This window comes from Agelaius tricolor, unplaced genomic scaffold (genome assembly GCF_023055355.1).
Source record: "Agelaius tricolor isolate 1412-34295 unplaced genomic scaffold, bAgeTri1.0.p SCAF_19, whole genome shotgun sequence".
Classification (NCBI taxonomy): domain Eukaryota; kingdom Metazoa; phylum Chordata; class Aves; order Passeriformes; family Icteridae; genus Agelaius; species Agelaius tricolor.
In genome coordinates, this window is record NW_027269279.1 from 14,640,050 (window position 1) to 14,662,536 (window position 22,487).

General features: G+C 65.5%; 1 protein-coding gene across 4 annotated transcripts; it reads right to left on the reverse strand.

Annotated features, from left to right (window-relative positions):
• Nucleotides 1–4,982: 4,982 nt before the first annotated feature.
• On the reverse strand, nucleotides 4,983–21,621 carry SBK1 (SH3 domain binding kinase 1). 4 transcript variants are annotated; one of them, XM_071444475.1, is made up of 5 exons: nucleotides 15,505–15,683; nucleotides 13,525–14,158; nucleotides 8,396–8,598; nucleotides 8,109–8,311; nucleotides 4,983–7,549 (listed from the first exon to the last, which is right to left on the reverse strand). In XM_071444475.1, exons 3-5 carry the CDS (start codon nucleotides 8,589–8,591, stop codon nucleotides 6,767–6,769), a joined length of 1,182 nt encoding a protein of 393 aa, XP_071300576.1. In that variant the 5' UTR covers nucleotides 8,592–8,598; nucleotides 13,525–14,158; nucleotides 15,505–15,683; the 3' UTR covers nucleotides 4,983–6,766. The 4 variants fall into 4 exon arrangements, with proteins under 4 accessions (XP_071300576.1, XP_071300573.1, XP_071300574.1 ...); XM_071444472.1 differs by lacking the exons at nucleotides 13,525–14,158; nucleotides 15,505–15,683 and adding an exon at nucleotides 21,015–21,621; XM_071444473.1 differs by lacking the exon at nucleotides 13,525–14,158.
• Between the last annotated feature and the right edge of the window lie 866 nt (nucleotides 21,622–22,487).

Genomic DNA, 22,487 nt, shown 5'->3' on the forward strand with positions numbered 1-22,487 from the left:
GGGAGCAGGGTGGGGTGGGTGTCCCTGCTGCTCTGCCTGGGCTGGGCATTGCCCTTCAGCTGGCAGCCCCTGTCTGGAGACTGGAGAGTGCTCTTGGCTCCCAGGAGCTCGTGGGGCTCTGGAGCCCACCTCAGCCACAGCTGCAATCCCAGCTCTGAGGGTGACTCTGGCTGTGGGGCTCCTCTTCTCCTGAGCTCTGGCAGAAGCTCCTGAGCTGTGGTGGCTGATTCCCCCTCCCAGCACACTGGGCACTGAAAGGCCCCTGGTGCTGTGGAGCAGCAGGAGCCAGTGGCTCCCAGGAATGGATGGGGGGACAGCTGGGCAGTGACTGGGAGCTGGAGGCCTTGTCCTGCAGGGAGGTCCCTGTGACACAAATGGGATTGGTGCTGGTCCCCAGGGCTGTCCTTCCCAGCATCCTGCCTCCTTGGGAAGCCTGCATGGTGTTCAGCTCCTGACAGAGAATCCTGGGCTGCCCCAACCCTGCTGCCCTGGGCCCTGCAGAGCTGCTCCTTCCCCCACAGGGGCTATCCAAACACATGGAAGTGATTGAGGTGCTCTGGAGCAAACTGAACACCCCTGAGAATCTCCTGACCACTAAAGCACCACAGTCCCTCCATCCTGAGCTGCTGAGCTCCCACCCAGCCACACCAGAGTCCATGTCCAGCCCAGAGCCACGGCCAGCACAGCTGGCATCCTCCAAACACTGGAGTGGCCCTGGCCCTGAAGGCAAGGCAGCTGTCTGGGCAGGCTGGGCCAGCCAGGCCTGGCACATACCAGTTATCCTGGCCAGCCACACTCACAGGGTCCAGGGTACTTTGAGCCTTGGTCCTTGGAAATGGCTCCTGGCTCTGCTCCTCAAGCCAGGCCTGGCCCCCGAGGGGCTGCAGAGGTGCCACAAACAGGAGTGAGGCCAGCAGAGGCTGAAGGAGCTGGAGCTTCCTTGGGATGGAGGGAATTGAAATCCCTGTCTGGGATTGTCAGACCTGGGAGCAGCCTCGGGCAGGGAGGTGCCCATGGGCTCCTGCCCCGGAGAGGGAGCCCAGGAGAGGGGGCCCAGGAGAGGGAGCCCAGGAGAGGGAGCCCAGGCCAGCTGCAGGCTTTGCCCCCTCCAAATGGCCCCGTTACCACCCCTAGTCCGTGACAGGGAATAGCTGCACTGCAGGGCACATCTGGCCTCCCCTTGTGAACTGGCCTGGCTTCGTTGTGGCCCCAGCCCCGGGGGCACTCAGGTGTCCCAAATTCCTCTGCCCGCCTTCGTGCCAGGGCTGGGCTGGGGGAAACTCTGTAAATAAATCCCCGCGTCCTGAAGCAGTGGGAGGGGTGAGGTCGTGCCCCAGGCTCACCTGCAGCCTTCCCTCTAAGATTCCCTTCCCCTGCGGCGTCTTCAGGGCTACAAGGTGATTAACATCCCCTTTCGGGATGATTAGCATCCCCTTTCAGCTGTTCCAGCCACGTTCTGGATGCCTTTAAGCCCCCGGGGTGTTACACATGGCTGACAAGTTGGGCTCCATTAGCGCTCGATTCGCTGTTTATTAAAACCTCGATTAATCTTCTATTAATGCTCTTCAAATGCGACTTTTGTGGAGGTGCAGCAGCCTCTGAGAGGAGCTAAGCTTCTCCCCAGCCCTGTGCCACTGCTGTCAGCGAGGAATTAGCTCGGGATCTCTCAGGGCTCGGAGCTCAGGGGTTGGGAGGCTGCCGAGAGCAATGATGAGGATGCCCGTGAGGATGCTCTGATTAATGGGGTAACAGCAGCCCAGAGACACCCCTGGCTCTGCTGCCCCCAAATCTGGGGCAACTGGGGGAGCAGGGTCCAGAGAAGGCAGGAAGGTGTGGGGGCAGCCTGGGGGATGGATGCTCTGCTTGCCAGGACCCCACAAATCCAGAGCAAGTGGAAAGGTTTGGAATGGGAAGATCCACATCTGAAAAGCAGAGATCTCTCCTGCCCCTGCCCTGCAGCCGTGTGGCTCTGGGAGGGCTGTGCAGGAAGGAAGAGCATGGCCCAGCCCTCGGAGCCTGCAGGAATTGCACCTCGTGCTCCTCCGTGGGTTTGGGATGCTGCCTGTGCCAGATCCAGAGGCACGGCCGGGCGAGGCGCTGAGGGGATGGAGGAGATTTCCCATCCCTGCCAAGCTGGGATGCTGCAGTTGCCATGGCAACGTGGGAGGCCTGCGAGCTGGAGCCCACAGCCCAAACCTTTGGGGGTGTTCAGGGCTGGGGGTGCTCTGAGCCCTGGCACCTCCCCGTGACCAAAACTGCCCTCAACCCCCTCCTGCCAAAGCTGCCACCCCGAACCATGCCTCAGCCAAAAGACCCCGCTGAAAACCCTGCCTGTTCCATGGGGAAAACAGGGAAAACACCCTCTGAAAACCCTGCCTGTTCCATGGGGAAAACAGGGAAAACACCCTCTGAAAACCCTGCCTGTTCCATGGTGAAATACCCGCTGCAAACTCTGCCTGTTCCAGGGGGAAAACCCTGCCTGTTCTATGGGGAAAACGGGGAAAACACCCTCTGGAAACCCTGTCTGTTCCAGGGGGAAAACAAACACCTTTGGCTGGGAGAAGGTGCCCAGAGCCGCTGTGGGAGGCGGGAGATGCCGGCGGAGATTCCCGCAGCATTTTCCTGCTTCCCCCGGCCCCGAGCCGAGAGCCCCGAGGCTGGAGCAAGGGCAGGCAGCCCCGGCAGGGTCCGGCCAGCGGCCGCTCCCCGTGGGATGCTCCAGGGCTCTTCCAGCAGGCAGGGCCGTGCTGGGAGCTGGGCTGGGACGGGCCAGGAGGTGCAGCCAGCTCTGCTCTGCCTCCTCCCGAAGGTGGCTGGCTCGTCACACAAGGTCACCTCTCCCTCCCTGCTAACCTTGCCAGGCGGCACAGGCTGCGCTTTTTCCCATCTCGGGACAGTTTTTGCTGTCTGTCTCCGGCAACTCATTCCCGCTGGGGCCCTCGGCCGCTGCCAGGCCTTGACTGACATCTGTCCATCATCCCTGGCAGCTGGAACCGCAGCGGGTCCCCGCGGGAAGGACAGGCAGGGACGAGCCCGAGCTGCGTCTCCTCCGTGGGCAGTCAGCTGTCACCAGAAAGAGCATCGGGATGCCCCCGTGCCGCTCCCTCCTGCCGCATTCCCGCATTCCCGCATTCCCGCCCGGGCGCCCGCCCGGTTCCGCCGGGGCACCGGGTGGCACATGAGTCACACTTCCTCCCCACGCCCGTTCCAGCGCCGTGCCACCGCTATTTTTGGAAGTTTTTGAAAGCGGATCAGCCCCGAGAAGCGCAGCTCGTGGATGCTCCCCACGCCGGGCTGGCGTCCCCCGTGTCCCCGAGCGGGGCTGGGGAAGCCCCGGCAGCCCGGACCCTGCGCTCCGCTCGCTGCTCGGCCTGCGTGGGAACTCCCTCCTCATCCCACGGCCCCTCCTGAGTCAGCAGCGAGCTGCGGCACCATCCTAGTGGCAAAATATTACCTTTTAAAGGGCTTGTTTGCGATTGGGGTGGGACTTCGTGCGATGCCAGCTTGGCGTTGAGCGCTGTGCTCCCAACGAGCGGATCATTCCCGGTTATTTTTACTCCCAACCCCCAATGTTTTAGCTGGGGCTGCAGTGCCTCACAAAGTGTCTGTGAAGAAAACCGGGCACAATCCAGCTCCGGAATCGAGGGGTGGATGAAATCCGAGGCAGGATCAGCAGCTGAGTGTCACAGCCGGGCCTTCCTGGCCTTCCCAGCTAGGAAGGATCTGGTTTTACGGGATGCTGCACCCACACCCACACCATTCCACACCTGCCACCCCATCCCCTTCCCTCCGCTCCTCCAGGACCTGCCCAAATAGAGGATTATTTATTTTCCTTTCAGGGCAGTGATTGTGTTGCTCGTCCTTTGCCCGGGGAAGGTCAGCGGCCGTGCCCCCGGAGCGAACCCGGAGGGGACGCGGGTTGGTTGTGGCCCTGCCGCCCAGGTGACACCTCTGCCGTGCAGGTGCTGCCTTGGCAAACTTGAGCTCCGTTGTTTGTGCCTGGATCTTTTGCCTGGAGACAAGCAGCTCCTGTCCCGCGGGCGCTGCCGGGCTCGCAGCATCCCGACCTTGCCGGGATAAAATTAGCCCCGCTTCCCTTTGGATTAAAGGCAGCTCCGCTTCGGCTCCGAGACGTCAAATGGCAGCGATCCCTTTTTTGTCTGGATAGGGGAGGGGAGAGTCCTGCCAGCCAGCCTGGTGACAATGACATTGATTTCCTAGACCTCTCGGCGTGGCCAAATCTGTATTTTTAGCCGGGGAAGAGAAAAATACGAATCACGTGTCAGAGCAATGCTTTCCGTGCCCTGGTGGGAAGGAAGGAGCCGGAGCCGCCGCTGCTGGAGCAGGGGATGGGCAGGAGTCGCTGCCCGGTGCCCGGAGCGGGGCTGGGATGCACCGAGCATCCATCCCTGGCCCTGCCCCGCCGTGCCCGGCACTGCTCTGCCCTCCTGCAGGGGGTCCCCACTCCCCAAGGCTCCCGCCCGTCCCCTCCGCATCCCCCGTGCCCGTTTATCTTCCGGGGCAGGCGCTGCCTTCATCTCTGCTTCCCTGCCACCGCCCCCTCCTCCTCGCTCTCCCCCACCCTGTTCTCATTTCCCCAAGAAGACTTTAATGAAATCTGCCCTTAATTAAATCCACATTCATTTGCATAATTACCAGGAAATTGAAATTAGCCTGCGGACGTGGTTGGAATACATTTGGCATCCGGCAGCCCTGGCTGTTGGGAGGGGGCTGCACCGAGGGCCGCTGGGTGCCCCCCACCCGTAGGTGCCCCCCACCCTTAGGTGCCCCCCAGCCGTAGGTGCCCACGGTGCTGTCCCCACATCCCTCCCCTCCCTTCCCGGCGGTGACAGAGTGGAAGTGGAGGGACACTGCCACAGCCACTGCTGAGGCCAAGCAGGGCAGAGGCCGTGCCCTCTGCCCCCGCACGAGCAGCATCACGTTTCCTTTAGTTAGTAAAAAAAATAAAGTCTTCACTGCCATTGAGAAATTTTTTGTTGCTTTTATAACTATGTATTTTGTCATTTTTTATGGTTTCAGTTGTGGTTTTTTTAAATCCTTTTCAACAGTGACAAACTGAGGTAACGTCTGTGACACTACAGCCTCTCCTACGGGAAGAAGGTCCGAAACCCGACAGCTGAGGGAACTGGAAATAAAAACCTGACAACCTACGGACACAGCGACCTCGACGGGGACAGAAATCACACCGGGCACCCCCTGGGGCACACCCGGGCGGTGCCACCGAGCCCTTCCGGGGCGGCCGGGATCCCTTATCTACATTATTGCACGAAAGATCGAGGACATCGAGGGACCTAAGGCAAAGAGGAGTAAAACCGGTGCCTAGCTCTCTACGTGGGGCAATGCTACGTCTAACGCCGGGCCCGGGGGGTGCCGGGGACGGGGCACGGCGGGGGCGGGGCGGCCCCTGCTCTGTAAACTGCTGCTGCTGCTGCTGCTGCTGGAAAGCGTTATAGCCCTTTGTGGGGAATTGGGACACCGGGGCCGCCCCACGGCACCCACCCCGTGCGAGGGAAGCCCGAACCACAGCAGGGTGCTCTTGCCTTGGGGTGCCCCCACAGCGTCCCCACCACGGCGGCGGGGTGAGCTCCCCGCTCTGCTGGGTGCCCAAATCCAGGAGGGAAGGTGTGACCTCCACGCACACCCCAGGACCTTGTCACTAAGGGGCCACCGGTGGCTGCAGCCAGCCCCGGCAGGGCCTGTCCCGCTGCCGCTTCCCCGCCAGCCCCAGGGGAGGGTGACAGGTTGGGGAAGGGGTGACAGCGAGGAGGGGTGGTGGGGACAGCACGGAGAAGCAGGCGGGCCCGCGGGAGGCCGCTCGGAGCTCCCTGCCCGGCTGCCGGGCTGTGCAGGCCAGCCTGGGGGGCACCGCTGCCACCTGCCCCGCTCCCTGGGTACAAAGGGTCTGCAGAGGGGCCGCGGGGACACCGGCACGGCAGAGCCAGCCCGGCCCGAGCACCCAACCTGCGGCACGGCCGGCACCGGCCAGGGGGGAGCCATCCCTCCGGTAGGGCCTGAGCCGGTGGGGCAGGGCAGGGGCTGCCAGCGGCAGTGGCTGGGACACACAACGACACACAGACAGGGACACTTGCTACATCAATGGCTGCCAGCACCTCCCATGGCAGGGAGGCAGCCGGGGCTGCCGGGGCTCGGGGGCTGCTGGCAACCCCCCGGCTCCCCGTCACCCGCCTCCCCACGCCCTCCCGGCCCCCGGCAGCGCGGCAGGGGCCGCTGGAAGAGGGCAAATCCCCACCCACCCAAACCCCCCCAAAGGCCTCCTCCACGGTGCAGGGTCATCGGCCTTCCCGCTCCCGGGCGGGGTGGAGCAGGGCTGGGGCAGAGCCACAGAGCCGCCCGCTGCCCCCGACTCTTCCTCCCCGCCCTGGGAGACCCCTCCCCATGCCCCGGGGAGCCTCGGAGGGGGCAGCGCAGCCGTGCCAGGGCTGTGGGTGCCCCCAGCCTCCCCAGCAGCGAGCGGTGCCCTCGGCTGCGCTCCGGCCACCACTGGCCTCGCCCAGGCGGGGCGGGGGGGATCGGCATCCTTGGCGCTACAGAGCGCAACCAGTTCTGTCCTTTTCCTCTTCCATCGTGTTTCTTTTCCTTTTCCTTTTTTTTTTTTTTTTTTTTTTTCCTTTGGGAAACCCAGAGCCCGGTCCCGGCTCGTGCCGCCAGCACCACCGCGACGTGCTCGCCATGCCTGTCCCCGGGCCGGGGGACGGGCGGGTCGCGCAGCCGCCAGGCGCCGCCGTCACACGCAGATCTCTATTGCTGTGGCCAGGACCATCTGCCCCTTGCCCTTGTCCTGCCGTCCGTCTGTCCTGCTGGCCGTGCCCGCCGCGGCTGCGCCGGGCTCGGGGCGGGCCGCTCCGCTCCCCTCGGTCAGGACGGTCCTCTTGAGCGGGGCGGGGGTGCAGGAGCCGCCGGCCTCGTGGCAGTGGGGCCCGGCCGGGAGCTTGTCCCTGGCGTGCTTGCGGGAGCGGTACGAGGGCCGGCACCGCACCTCGGCCATGAGGTCGCACTTGATGAAGTAGAAAACCTCCTTGACGGGGCAGCGCTTCTCGGGGTCGAGGGCCAGCAGGCGCTGGAACATGCGCAGGGCGCTGTCCGTGAAGCGCCGCCACTGCGAGGGCAGCCCCGCCAGCCGCCCCTTCTGCCACCGCACAAACTCCTCGAAGAAGGCGTCGGACGCCACCGCCGCCTCCCAGGGGAAGTTCCCGGTGAGCACGCAGAAGATGAGCACCCCGAAAGCCCAGACGTCGATGCTGGTGTCCACGGCGAAGCCCTCGGCCCGGCCGGCCTGGCACACCTCGGGGGCCGTGTAGGGGATGGTGCCGCTGATGCGCTTGACCCGGCAGCCCACCTTGCGTGTCATGCCGAAATCCGCCAGCTTGACGCGGCGGCAGTCGCGGTCGAAGAGCAGCACGTTCTCCGGTTTGATGTCCCGGTGCACCAGGCTCTTGCTGTGCATGTAGTCGAGGGCCAGGCCCAGCTGCTGCACGCAGCGCTTCACCAGCTCCTCGGGGAGCCCCACCTGCGGGGGGGACACGGCATCAGCCACCCCCAGCGAGCCCCGGGGGCACCCACCCGGCCCCGACACCCACGGCTCTGTGGGCTGATGGTCGTGGGTGCTCTGGGGCAGGGGATGGTGGTGGGCCATGGGTCACCCAGGAGATGGGTGGTGGGTCACAGGTTCCCCCATAGGATGGTTTGGGTTGGAGGGGACCTTAAGGATCGTCCAGTTCCACCCTCTGCCCTGGGAAGGAACACCTTCCACTATCCCAGGCTGCTCCAAGCCCCATCCAACCTGGCCCTGGACACTTCCAGGGATAGGGCAGCCACAGCTTCCCCAGGATAAGGGTGATGGGTCTCAGGCCATCCTATGGATAGGTGATGGATCTTAGGCCACCCAGAGGATGGGTGATGGGCCCCACATTTATTTGTAGGTGCTTGTGGTCAAGCCCAGCCCAGATGGGGGTGCCCAGTCCCTGCAGCCCCTCCCACATGGGCACAAAGCACAGGGGCAGCTTTGCTCAGCACCCCCTGAGCCCCCACATCCCACAGAGGCTCCGTGGGAGGTGCTGGGGTCCCACCTGGGGCGGGATGATGTCGAAGAGGTCCCCGCCGGGGGCGTACTCCTGAGCGAACACGTAGCAGTCCTCGGTCTCGAAGACCACGTCGAAGACCTTGATGATGAAGGGGCTGGAGGAGAGCGTGTTGGTGATGCTGAATTCCCGCAGGAAGTTCTTCAGCTTCGTCTTGCTCTTGTTGACGAACTTCAGGGCCATCTTAGTGCCTGTGGAAGGCAGGGGACAGGAGTGAGCCCTGGGCTGGGACAGACCCAGCACCCCATCCCCAGCCCACGCCCCACTGGCCTCACCTGTGCTTTTGTGGGACACCAGGTCCACCTTGCCGTAGGTGCCCTTGCCGAGCTCACGGATGAGGTCGTAGTGCTTGGTGATGTCGGTGCCCGAGAGGGTGCGGATGGCCAGGGACTGCATGTCCTCGGTGATCAGGGGCACCCCGCAGCAGCCCAGCTTGCGCGACGGCTCCTGCTCAATCGAGCCCGCGCTCATGGTTGCGCTGCAAGGCACAGGGGGCACTGCTTCCATGGGGCTGCAGGGCCATGGTGTCCCATCCCACCCCATCCTGTCCTGTCCTGTCCCATCCCGTCCCGTCCCATTGCATCCCATCCCATCCCATCCCATCCCATCCCATCCCATCCCATCCCATCCCATCCCATCCCATCACATCCCACCCTGTCCCATCCCATCCCATCCCATCCCATCCCATCCCATCCCATCCCATCCCATCCCATCCCTTTCCCTGGGTCCCAGCCATGGCAAAGGGGGATTGGGCTGAGCAGTCCCCACTGTGTGCCACCCCTCTGTCCCCAAGGGCCACCAACCCAATGGCTCTGGAGGGGATGCTCCAGCCTCCATGGGGGCTGCAGCCATGTGGGTGTTTGGGGGCAAAGGGAGGGGTCCAGACATGGCAGAGACAGGGACAAGGACACACGTGGGTACAAACAGGGACACACATGGACACATTTTCTCAGGCCTGGTGTGTTCCCAGCCATGCTGCAGGACAGGAGCTAAGGCCCTTTGGGGGTCCCCTCTCCTGCTGTGTCCCCAGTGGGGACCCCAAGAGCCAGCCCTGTCCGCTCCATACTGAGCCCCTCTGGAGCTGAGCCTCAGCCCAGCTGGGGGAGCTCCAGAGTGGAACCAGGGCCCTGCCCTGGCCCCAAGGGGACACAATGACTCTGCAGCAAATCCCTCCCTCACATCTCTCTGACCATCCACCAGCTCCTGGCCTTCACCAGCCAGGGTGCCAGACTCTGGTGTGGAGAATCCCAGAATCCCAGACTGCTTTGGGGTTGGAAGAGACCTTAAAGCCAGTCTTGTTCCATGAGCAGAGACACCTGCCCCTATCCCAGGTTGCTCCAAACTCCATCCAGCCTGGCCTTGGGCACTGCCAGGGATCCAGGGGCAGCCACAGCTGCTCTGGGCACCCTGTGCCAGGGCCTGCCCACCCTGCCAGGGAAGAATTCCTGCCCAATATCCCATCCAGCCCTGCCCTCTGGCAGTGGGAAGCCATTCCTCTTGTCCTCTCATTCCAGGCTCTTGTCCCAAATCCCTCTGCAGCTCTCCTGGAGCCCCTCGAGGCACTGAAATGGGCTTTAAGGTCTTCCCAGAGTCTTCTCTTTTTCAGGCTGAACAATCCAAATTCTCTCAGCTTTTCCTCATAGCGGAGGTGTTCCATCCCAATAATCATCATTGTAGCTCCTCTGGACTTGCTCCAACATATCCATGTCTTTGCTGTGCTGGGGATCCACAGCTGGATGCACATTCCTGGTGGGATCTCATCAAAGCCGAGCAGAGGCCGGCCCAGCCAGCAGCACATGGGCAACAGCACCAACATTCCTCACTGCCAACAAACCAGGGATGGTTTTCTCCACACTCTGACCATTCCCACAGCAAGATCCAAGCTCAGAGTCACCCACCACACCACCAGAGCAGTGAAACCACTCCAGCATCTCCTCTGATGTCTTCAGGGCGCTCCATCACTGCACAAGCACAAACCCTGGGCAGGCAGGGACATGGGGAGGGCACTCGGGGGCTGCAGATGGGTGAGGATGGGCAGAGAGAGCCCAGGTGGTGCCCACGGGCTGAGCCCCACGCAGGGGCTGTCACAGCCACCCCAAATGGTGCCAGACACCCCACAAAGCACCGCAGGCTCACACACAAGGATCCTCCCAGCCCCTTCCCAATAAGGCTGAGTTGGATCTTCAACTTCTCCTTCCTCCCTTCCTTCCTTCCTTCCTTCCTTCCTTCCTTCCTTCCTTCCTTCCTTCCTTCCTTCCTTCCTTCCTTCCTTCCTTCCTTCCTTCCTTCCTTCCTTCCTTCCTTCCTTCCTTCCTTCCTTCCTTCCTTCCTTCCTTCCTTCCTTCCTTCCTTCCTTCCTTCCTTCCTTCCTTCCTTCCTTCCCCCCACCGTGCTGCCTGTCATCCCAAACCAAAGCTCAGCTTCTTCACTTATTATAGTTATATTTTTTTTCCCTGGGAAGTTGGGGAAAAAATAGAAAAGGAACTTCAACATCATGATGTTCCAAAAATGTAACAGTTTGACTCATAAGATCTCCGAAGCAGCTCATCTCCATAGTGTTTCATTGGCCCCCTGGCAGAGGAGCACCATCTCAGCGTCTGGGTGCTGGAGGTGGAGGTGGATCAGCAGCAGCTCGCTGGAGGCAGGACTGAGAACAGCCCCCAGCATCCTGCACGAAGAATTCCGGCTACGCTTGGATTTACGGCTGCGCTCATCAATGTCCCTTAATTAACCGGCATTGAAATGCAATTATTCAAGTCGGGAAGGTTGGGTTTGGGGAAAAACCCTGCTGGTTGGATGGGAGAGAGGAGAGGGAGGGCTGGCGGCTTGTGGAAGTGCTCTCCTAGTCAAGGGCTGTTTGTTTTTCCCTCTGGCTCAGCCTGTTGGGGTTTCCAGGTGTCTCCTTCCCAGGCAGGAACCGAGGAGCACCCACGGGCAGCGGGGATCCCGCACAGTCCGGAGCTGGGGGCTGGCACAGCTGGCACCGGGATGTGCTGCCAGGGATGGGGACAGGCCGGGATCCTGCACCGGCAGCTCCGAACAGCGACAGCCCCGCCTGGCCGGGGCTAACGGGAGCCCCACGGGGCCAGCACCGACCCAGCAGGAGCCAAACAGCGGCGGCGACCAAAACTCCGACACGCCGAGGCCACGGAGAGCACAAACACAGAAGTTGTCATTAAAAATTGAAAGCTTTTGGAAACATGTTGGGTTTGATGCGAGCAGCGAAGCGGGGCGGCAGCAGAGGCAGCGAGGGCTCGGTTCCAGCGCCGTGCGCTCCCAGGGACAGCGGGAATAGCGGCGATGGCAGTGCCAGTGTGGCAGGAGGTGCCACCAGCTTGGTCTGGCCGGGTTGAGGTCCCATTTCGCTCTGCAGCCAGGCCAGTCCCACCAAGGAGCGCGGGTGTGGCCCCACGCCAGATCGGGTCACTCCAGAGCCACAGCGGGGCCTTTCCCGGCACCCCAGCTCCTCTCCCGCCCCAAAACCCTGCAAGGGAGGCAGCCCCACGTCCCAGGGAGGACAAACACACCCTCTCCACTCAGTTCCAGGTGCTCCCGAAGGAGCTTTCCCACGCAGGGAGGAGGGATGAGCATCCCGGCCGAGCCCCGCGGCCCAAGCTCCCGGAGTGACAAAGAGGCAGCGGAGCGGCTGCCGCGTGGCCCCGGGACCTGCCGCGCACCACAGGCGGTTCCTGCCGTCATCTCCGCATCCTGAGCCATTTCTCCTACTATTCAGACTAAAATTGTTCTGTGTTTAAGCTTCAGAACCGTTTATCTCATTGAGTGAGGAGGATAATCCACCCACCTCTTCCTTGCTCCCTGGCAGGTATTTATAGGCAGCCACTCGTCTCCCGTCGGCAGCTGCCGCTCCTGTTCCCCAAGCTCCCGGCTCCATCCCCAGCACCGTGGAGCACGTCCCGGAAGGACATTGTCCCATGGCCACAACCCAGCGTCCTGCCCGGAGCCGACAGGCGCAGCCCCAGCGCTGTTCCCTGCCGGGGATGCTCTGCCCTGCTCTGGATCCCGCTGCACATCCCGCTCCAGCCCTGGGCACATCGGCTCTGCCGATAACTAATTGCAAACTCATTAGGAGCTCATTGAGAGGAGCAGAGGCCGCCCGGGGGAGTTGCCCCAGGCTCCCGCAGAGAAGGCTGCTGGAGCGGCGGCTGCTTGGAAATTAAGAGGGAAAGGGGAAAAAAATCCCTCTGGCCACATTAGAGACTGACAGAAAAACAACCCAGTTATTGAGGGAGGCTACAGGAAAAGGGTTTGGGCTGAGCCTGATGCACGGTTGAGCACTGGGGGCTGGGACTCGATGAAGAGAAAATCTGTGCAGGGCAGGGGCTCTGCAAAACCCGGATTCCTCTTTAAAGAGGGGAGAAATGTGAAATGCAGCAGTGGGATGGGCACAGGCCCACGCTGCTCTGTCCCTGCACTTGGCAGAGATTTGATTTCCCTGTTTCCCATCCCCAAACCCTCAGTTATGAGCACGTAACACCAACTCCCATCCAGGCCCAGCAGGCTGGAGGCCAGGGCATCCCTCAGGAGGGACCTCCCTCCCTCCACACCCAACCAGCTTCCAAACCTGCCCTGTTTCCCCTAAACAACGCACTGAGCCAGCAAAGTCACACCCTGGGCCCTGCCAGAGCCACCCCCTCTCCCAGTTCTCCAGATGCCAGCACCACCCTGGTGTCACTGGAACGAGGGACCAGCGGTGCTTTGGCCATGCCCCACACTGAGCTGCTGCCTCCCCACTGCATTTCCAGCCCCTGCCACCTCCATTCCTGCCTGACCCCGTTCCAGGGACATCCTGTCCTCTCCTCCGTGCCCCTGGGACCTGCACAGCAGATTTGAGCTGTGCTTCCCGGGGGCTGTGGCATGCTGCAGCCCAGGGAGGGCTCACAAAGGCACCTTGGCCTAACGGGGACAGCGTGGCTGTGGGGGCAGGACAGGAATCTCACCGGGGCTCAGAGCCACCAGCACCACCATGGCCAGGCAGCCTCCAGCCAGGCCAGCCACCACCTCCCACCTCACCCAGAGCAGCAAAACAGGCACAGGGAAAGGATTCCTGCATCCATGTGCCACCCCAGGGCCATGCAAAGCCTCTCAGGACAAGGCGAGTGTGTCCGGGAGGTCACACATGGCACAGGGACGTTGGCTGCTGGCAGTGGTTTGGGGACAGCCCCTCTGGCAGCATCCTGCAGCCCAGGAGGAGCAGAGGCCGTGGGTGGGGCAGGTCTCCATGTGCAGCTGGCTCCAGAGCAGCTGGAAAGGCTGGAGCACCACGGACACACCGGAACCAGCACCAAAGCTCCAGCGAGGCACCCGCAGTGACTGGCACTGCCCATTGCCCCCCGTGCAGGGCTGAACTGGCACTGAGCTCCAGGGTATCCAGCAATTCTCATACCAGCTCCTTGCCCAGAGCACAGCAGCCTGCCTGGCAGCAGGATTCTCTTCGGCAAAGCCAATAAAGCCCAGCCAGGCACGGGCAGGAGCTGCTCTCCCAGTGCAGATGTTCCAGATGCCGGGCAGGGTCAGGCCCTGTCACACCCGTCCGTGGTGTCCCCCGCTGCAGGAACCATCTCCCGTCCTGGCCAGCAGCCTGTGACGAGCTTCCTCAGCCTTTGGTCCCAGGATTCAGGTTTCTCACACCGATTCGGGAAGAGCAAACAAAGCAGTGCCGGGACTCTCTCCTCCGCCGCTCCTCCTTCCTGCCACCGTCCCCTGCGCCCTCCGCTCCGCTCTCCCGGCGCTGCCCGCAGGATTTTCCCTGCCCTCCTGCACACGGGGCTGTCTCTGTCCATCGGCCCCGATGACAGGACCTTGGCTGCCTTTCAGTGCTTCTGGCCTCCCGGGCTTTTGCTGCCGAGCACGATGGCTTCCTTAGGACCTCAGCTCCTCCAGCCTGCAGCTCCTCCCGCCTTCGCCGCCAGCACCGGGGACTTATGATTACTTCATTGTTTGATTGGTTTCATCAGCCTGTCATCATCTCCCTCCCAAAAACTCTTCCGCCAGCGCCGACAGCACCGCACGGTTGGGATCTGCAAAGACAAACGCCCCGAGCGAGCGGCACCTGCCCGACCCCGCGGCAGGGCCAGCCGGCCCCGCTCGCTCCTGGCGACAACAGGGACACGTCCCTCTGCCACAAACCCAGCCCTGACTCCGCTGCAAGGCTTTGTGTGCCCCCAGCTCAGCCTGCCGCCGGCTGGGCGCTCCCGTGGGGGAGATGCTCCCACCTCCGCCGTGCTCTGCTCCCGCAGCAGGGCACGGTGACACACACGGCGACACACACGGTGACACCGGGCGGGTCGGGGGCTCGGCACACGGACAGCCAGCCCCGAGGGTCCCGGACAGAGCGGTGCCGAGGCCGGGCCGCCCTGTCCCCGGTCCCCGAGCTGTGCTGGGGCTCCGCTTGGCGCCGCCCGCCCGCGGCCACGGCGGCAGCGAGGCCGGACCGGGAGGAAAGTGGGTCACGCTCCCCCTTCCCCGCTGCGGCCCGGGAGCGCCGGGCTCGGATGGAGACCGGCCCCGAGGCCCGGGGACAGCGGGGGACAGCGGGGGACAGCGGGGGAGGTGAAGGGGAGCTGGGGCAGGCGGTGAGGGGACACAAGGAGACAGCGGGGGACGTGGTGAAGGGATGCGAGGGGAGACAAGGAGAGATGACGAGAGGAGATGACACGGGGAGATGATGAGGGGACAAGAGAGGACACAATGAGGAGAGACAATGAGGGGAAACGAGGGGAGATGATGGACGGGGCATGAGGGGAGATGGCAAGAGGACATGAGGGGACGTGAGGGGAGGTAATAGGGGAGACAGGAAGCTGGTGAGGGAAGACAAGGGGAGGTGAGGGAACATGAGGGGAAACAAGGGGAGATGAGATGGGGAGGTGGTGAGGGGACGCAATGAGGGGACATGAGGGGACATGGCCTGAGCTGCCCCCGAGGCCGCCTCTCGCTGCTCTCCCCTGCCCCTGTTCCCAGCTCAGTGCACCCTTCCAGACACCCCCAAACCCGCCGGCAGCCCCCGGGGACCAGCCCCGCGGCCCCGGCACCGCTCGGTGTCACTCACGCCCCTCCGTCCCCGGCCCTCCCCCTCGCCCGGGGCGCAGGTGCCACCGGCCGCAGGAGGGACCCGGGCCGGGGGGGGGCGACCGATCCCGGGGGCAGCGCCCGCACCGCGCGGTGCCCACCCCGCTCCATTCATCCCGGAGCGCCGCTTGTACCGGGATGGGGGTTTTGTCCCCTCCCCGCGCCGTGCGGGCAAACAAAGGGCGGCCTCGGTACCGGGCGGGCAGCGCCCCCCGCACCCCCATCCCCGCACCCCCATCCCCGCATCCTCATCCCCGCAGCCCCGTGCCAGCGCCCCATCCCCGCACCGCCGCCTTACCGGAGGGGCGAGCCGCCGCCGCGCCCCGTCCCCGGCGGGAGAGGAGCCGCCGCCGCCGCCGCCGCCGCCGCCGCGCTCCGCCCGCCCCGCCGGGCTCCTCATGCCGCGGCCCCGCCGCCGCCGGAGGAGCGGAGCGGAGCCGAGGGAGCGGAGGGAGCGGAGGGAGCGGAGCGCGGCGCCCCCCGCAAGCCCCGGCAGCGCCCGCCCCGCGCCGCGCTCCGCCCGCACCGGCACCGGCGCCGCCCCGGGGAGGGAGCGCGGAGCGGGAGGAGCGGGAGGCGCGGGGGGGCTCCGGCGCCGGCCCCGCGGGGATGGGGGGATGCGGAATGAGCGATGCGCGATGCGGGGCGCTGCTCGTCCCCGCCCCCCGATGTAACCGGGGGGAGTCGGTGCGGGAGCAGCCCAGGAAGGGGGGTCGGGGCTGAGCCGCCCCCTCCCCGCGGGCGCGGAGCTCCGGTACCGCGGGCTCGGCTCGGAGCAGAGCTCGGCAATGGGGACAATGGGGATGGGAGCGGCGCTCCGCAGGGGCGGCTTCGCACCCGACCCCACCCGAGGCTGATCCGGGGGTCCCCAGCGCTGTGCAGCCGGAGTGCCCGGCACAGCACCGTGTCCTGCTGCCCGCTGCTTCCCCTCGAGCCCTCCCAGACTCTGTTCCCTCTCCTTTGGCACAGGTGATGCCCCCGTGGGTGGGTGATGCCCACCCTGGGTCAGGGAATGGTTTGGGTTAGAAGGGACCTTCAGGATCATCTCGTTCCAACCCCTGCCGTGGGACAACTTCCAGGCTGCTCCAAGCCCCATCCAACACGGCCTTGGACAGCTCCAGGGATGGGGTGGCCACAGCTTCTCTGGGCACCCTGAGCCACCATGGCACAGGGGATGCCCACCATGGCACAGACAGCCCCCCAAAATGCTGCTCCTCAGTGTGTGCAGGGCACGTGGCTTCCCCTGTGGCTCATGAATGGTGAGAACGTTCAGGCCAAGCCAGGGAATGCCAGATGAGGCAAACACATCACGGGGGCTTCCCTTCAGGTGCCTTAAATTTGGCAACACTTTCAGCAAGCGATGCCAGAGCTGGGCAGCAGGAGCTCCAGGCACCTCCAGCCCGGGGGACAGTGACAGCTCTCCGGGAGGAAGACGAGGGCTTGGCACTGTGCTCCCTCTTGGAGCATCCTTGGACACACCGCGTCTTCCCGGGTTTCCTTCTGTGCCCACCAAGGCCAAGCAGGGAGGTTTAACACTGGCCAGGGTTTGCTTTGGCACTTCCTTGTCTCTCAGCTGGGTGCCAGGTCCCTTGGCTCCCGCGATGTCACTTTGAAGGGACCCACAGGGCTGCCCCCCGCTCCGAGGGGACAACGGGCTGTTCCCACACCCCAGCCGTGCCCGGCCCGCTGGACCGAGCCGTGCCAGTGCCCCCGAGCCCCCGGAGAGCGGGGAGGGCCGGGAGCCACCGGCTCTGACTCACGGATGGCTCCGCTCCGCTCGCGCTGAGCATGCAGAGCAATTAAAGCTTTTCATGAATGACTTTAAGGCAAGAGGCTGAATCACACTCCGACACTGCGCTTTAATGTGTGCCGGCTGTGCCACTGTCACCCTCTGGCAGCTGGCACGGGGCACGGGGCACAGCCAGCCCCGGGCAGGGCCCGGCCCCTCCATCCCGCTCCGCTCGGGTCCTGCCAGGGCTCCTGCGGCTGGGACGCTCCCAGGGGGCTGATTCCCGGCGGGATGGAGGCATCGGGACGGCGCTGCGAGGAGAAATGCCGGAGAGCGGTGCCCGGCCAGCCGGGCTGGGCTGGGGCAGGCGCTGCTGGAGCGGCCGCTGCGGGGCTGGCACGGGGCAGGAGCAGCGGAGGAGCGCGAAAGAGGAGAACGGGCGAGATGGGCAGGGCTGGGCTGCGCACACAGGGAAAGGCGCAGCCACCCCCATGGGGTGTCCCCTGCCTGTCCTTGCGGTGCCGTCCTGGCTCCCGCAGCCTCCCGCTCGCGGCTCCTCCGAGCTCTCTGTCAGCTCTCTCCCTATTTATAGCTCGGGGCTGTTTCTAGGTCAGGCGGGAGCTGCCGGTGCCCAGGGAGCCGGCCCAGGGACCACGGGGGGCTGCAGGGACTCTGTCACACGCCCCACGCGTGGGTCAGCTCCCAGTGTCACCACCCTGGTGCTGTGCCCCGGGCACACAGGGGCTGAGCTGGCACCGGGACCAGCTGGGCCTGGCAGGGCTTCGTGGCATTCCGTGGGGCTTGGCAGGGCTTTGTGGGGCTCTGTGGGACCCCACGGCCTTCAGCAGGTCCTCGTGGGACTTTGTAGGGCTCAGGGAAGCTCCTTGGGACTCCATGGGGCTCTGTGGAGCTCTGTGGGCTCCATGGGGCTCAGCGGGGCTCTGTGGGGCCCAGCAGGGCTCCATGTGACTCCGGGGGGTTCCATGGGGCTCCGTGGGGGCCGTCAGGTCCCTCTGGGGTGTCCCTGTCCCTCGGTGGCCCGTGGGTGACACGCACACCGAGCCATAGTAACACCAGTTGTACCAGCGAGCGCCCGCACTGAGCTCGTGGTCTTCAAAGCACTCCCGGAATATTAATAACTAATTAAGATTAACGAGATGAAAGGAGCCAGATCAAACATGTTTATCACCTCCTGCAATCCCAAACCGTGCAAAGAGCCCCCGCCTCCCCGAGGGACCACGAGGGCTCCTGGGATTTGTGCTCGGAAAGGGAATCTCCGGCTGGTGCACATCGTGGGATGCGCTTGGACAGGGTGGGCAGCGGGAAATGACCTGGAAAGCCCAAAATATTCCCAGCGTGCCGAATCCCCTCGGAATTCAGCGAGAAGGTCGCTTGTCCCTTCTCCATCGTTCGGCCAGAGCGGGAGCCGAGGGGCTGAGCCCCACACGGCCCCGGTGCCACGGCCACCCGCGCCTGTCGCGCTCCGGTGCCAGGAGCCAAAGCTGCCGGGGATGCTGCGGGGATGCTGGGAAGGAGCAGCGGGGGGAAGGAGGGAGGGAAGGAGGGAGGACGGCGGGAGCGGAGCACGCCGGGAGCCGCAGCCCGGGCGGGGGGACCCGCTCAGCCCAGGGGCTCCGGCCTGTCCCCCCCCCCCGCCCCAGCCCGGGTCCCCTCGGTGTCCCCTGGGTCCCTGGGGACAGAGCCCACCCTCAGGCATTCCCAGGAAAGGGGCGGTGGGGCTGATTCCCGCAGCCGGGGCGGGGGCTCGGAGCCCCCAGCTCGGTGTCCCCCGGCCGGGGACAGCCGGGGACAGCCGGGGGGGCTCCCGGGGCTGCTCTCGAGGGCAGGGAGGGGCTGTGGGACAGCCCCGGCGGCGATGGGCACACGCCGAGCCCCTGCCAGGGGTCCGACCTTCGGGGGGCTGCCCGGAGCCCGTGCCGTGCTCCCGGGGCTGCGGGGACCGAGCGGGGCGGGCACCGCGCACCGGGGATGGAGCCCGGGCTGGGCACAGCGCACCGGGGATGGATCCCGGGCCGGGCACCGCGCACCGGGGATGGATCCCGAACCGGGCACAGCGCCCCAGGGATGGATCCCGGGCCGGGCACAGCGCACCGGGGATGGATGCCGGGTCGGGCAGCACCGGGCGCAGGCGGGACCTTGGGAATAGCGCTGAGCCCGGGACAAGGGAGAAGCCTCTGCTCAGCCACCGGGACGGAACGGGACCGGAGGGACTCTTTGGGATGGGCTGCCCGGGGAAAGAAGCACAACGCGTTTCTTCGAGGGGAAGGAGGGGCTGAGCTGGGGGCACGGGGAGAGCCACGGGGCCCGCCCTGGCACCCCCGTACCCCCACAGCAGCCGGCACCGCCCGCCCGCCGCCTCCGCTCGCTGTCCGTTCTCCTGGCACCATCTAGAGGCTGCGGGAACGGGCACGGGGGGACGGACACACAGACACGGGGGGACGGACACACGGGGGGACAGCGACAGGGAACAGACATGGGCTGACATAGGTGAAAAGACATGAGCACAGACACGGGGGGACAGACACGGGGGGACAAACATGACGGGGCAAACTCGTGGGGACAGACATGGGGCACAGACCCACTGGCACAGCACCCACGCGTGGGGCCCACGCACTGCCCCTGGCACGGGGAACAGGGTCAGGGCCAGTGGTGGTGGTGACAGAAGGTGGTGGTGACAGGGTCAGGGGCGGTGACAGGGCAGGGAGCACCTCTGGCAGCAGCTCCTGTCACCCCGGGGAGCCCCCGCAGTGGGGCTGTGCTGGAGGGGACAGGCGATGCCAGCTGTGACCCCACGGGATGGAGACAGACTCAGGGACAAGCTGGTGACAACCGGGGGTGTTCAGGGACCAGACACACCCCCACCCCCCAGTGCAGCCCACCTTGCAGCAGGGCAGGACAGCACATGGTGGTGGGCACAAGCCATGGGTGTCCGTCCCTCGCCGTCCCCGAGCAGGGAGGGGCGGTCCCTGCAGCCACCCCGGGGACCCTGGGCCACCACTGGCACCCCGACTGGCTGAGGGTGCCAGGCCCACGCCACCTGTGGTGTGACACAGGCTGGGTGCCCCTGGTCAGCTCCGAGCCAGGGCTGGGCTGTGGGACAGGAGCCCCGGGAGCTCTGTGCCCCCACAGCCAGGCCCTCCCGGCCCCTGGTACCCCTGTTCCCCACCTGGGCACCGACTCATGGGAACTGAGCTCCAAAACCTCATGGTTTACACCAAAACAAACCCTACAGCTCCCTGCCACCCGTGAGGGAGGCCAGACTGCCTGGATGGATCCAGCTGGTGGCCCTGAGGCCCCCCAGAGCTCGCTGGGGACAGGCAGTGCCTGGCTGGAGCAGAGAGGGGCTCTGCTCGGGGCTGGCAGCGCGGCACAGGAGCCGGCAGTGGCTCAGTGCCACCGAGGAGCAGTTGGGCACAGCGTGTGCCAGCACTCGCACCTCGCATCCTGCCCGCCCGCCCGGCTCGTTCCGGCTCCGCACATTCTCCTTGGCTGTGGCTCAGCAGCGCCCATGGCAGAGGAGATTTCGGGAAAGGGGGAGGCGAGCGCCGGGGCGGCTGCCCAGAGGGACGGGCCTCGGGGAGCCTGTGGCTCTCCTTGAGGAGCGGAGACTGCCCAGGGCCCCTGCTCAGGTGAGCAGTGATGGCTGGGACGGCTCCAGGATGGATTGGGGATGGTTCTGGGATGGCTGGGACGGCTCCAGGATGGATTGGGGATGGTTCTGGGATGGCTGGGACGGCTTCAGGATGGATTTGGGGCGGTTCTGGGATGGCTCTGAGAGGCTCTGGGTGCACACGCTGCTGCCCACAGCCCCACTGCTCCCATGGGCACGGCATGGCACGGCACGGCACGGGATGCCCAGCGGTTCCCCGCTGCCAGGGAAGCACATCCCGTGCACACAGCACCGGCCCCGGCTCCTCTTTCGGGAGAGGATGCTCCCGCTCCCGAGGAAACTTTGGCGCTGCCCCCGGGCCGGGCCGGCTCGGTGCCCGCTCCGTGCCGTGCCCTCCCTGCGTTCACAGCAGCGCCGTGTCCCCGCCGGGGCTGTCCCGGGCACTCACCTGTGCAGGTGCAGGGGCTGCAGCTCCTCTTTCTGGAAGCAGACGAAGCAGAAGGAATCCATCGCTCGGCTCCGGTGGCCGCGGCGCCCGGCCGAGGGTGACCGCAGTGCCGGAGGGCTGCTGGCATCTTCCTCCCGGTGCCGGCGGTGGCCGGAGGCTCAGGCCGGCCCTGCCGGGGCCATGGTGCCGGGGAGCCCTCACACGGCCGGGCTGAGCGCCGGGACCCGCCGCTCCCCGGGCACGGAGGCGGCTCCGGGCCCTGCCCCGTCCCGCGTCGCCCTCCGGCCGGGGCCGGTGATGCCCAGCGCCACCGCGGCTCCCATGGCCCTGCCCGGCCCTCAGGGGGTGCCAGCAGGGACCTGCGGTGCCATCAGCGGCACCGGGGCTCGGGCAGGGCGGGCCGAGGCACCGGCCGAGCCCGGCGGGGCTCAGGGGCTGCCCCGGGGCACCGGGCAGCGGGGACGGGAAGGGTCCCTGCAGCAGGTGGGGCCCGGCGGGCTCTGACAGGATCCAGCCCGGTCTGGAAGGGTCTGGAAGGACACGGGGCCCGGCAGCCGGACGCACGGACGGAGGGGGAAAGTTGTGCCGTCGTGGAGCGGCGGCTCCGCGGGGCTCGTCTCACCGGCGGAGCCGCCGCTCGCTCTGACAGCTCAAGCAGCGTGCGAGTATTAATAGCTCCCGACTCCCGCGGCGAGCATGGAAATTAACTCCTCGAATGCCGCCTCTCCCGGTGCCCGCTGCTGCCGCCGGGCTGGCCAGCACGGGCTGAGACCGGGCAGACCCAGCCCGGGGCACCGAGGAGCCCGGGCTGTGACCCCCCGACAGCCCCAGGCTCTGCCCAGCCCTGGCACAGGGGACGTGGCACAATCGGGGGAAATCTCTTACCCGGGTGCTCGTGGGTGGCCGTGCCTGCTGGTGGTGGCAGAGGTGCCACCCCTGGGTGTCCCCCCTGCACGGGCACGGTGGGACAGGGCACAGCAGGGAGCCCCGGGGTGCCTCATGAGGGTGTCCCTGCCCCACTGCAGTGTCCCTTTGTCCTTAGATGAGTGTCCCTGCCCCACTGCAGTGTCTCTTCCCCCTGATGAGTGCCCCTGCCCCACTGCAGTGTCCCTCTGCCCCTACATGAGTGTCCCTGTCCCAAAATGGTCATTGCTGCAGTCAGTGTCCAGCTGCTCCACGGATACACCAGGCCAGGCTGGGTCAGGAGCCCCCAGGGTCACACAGGCCCTGATGTGTCCCTGTTCCCCATCCTTTGGGCCTAGCTCAGGGACCAACAGGTGTCCCTCAGGTCCTTGGGACCAAATCCTGGTCCCCCCCAGTGTCCTGGGTCAGGAGCAAGAGCCACGTCCTTGGGAAGGTGAGCAGGAGAACAGGGAGAGGTTCCCCAGCCTGGCCTTGGGCTTCGTCATCGCTCCTGAATAATTCAGTGAGTGGCTCTGCCTGCTCCGGCCACACCCCCGCTAATGGCAGAAA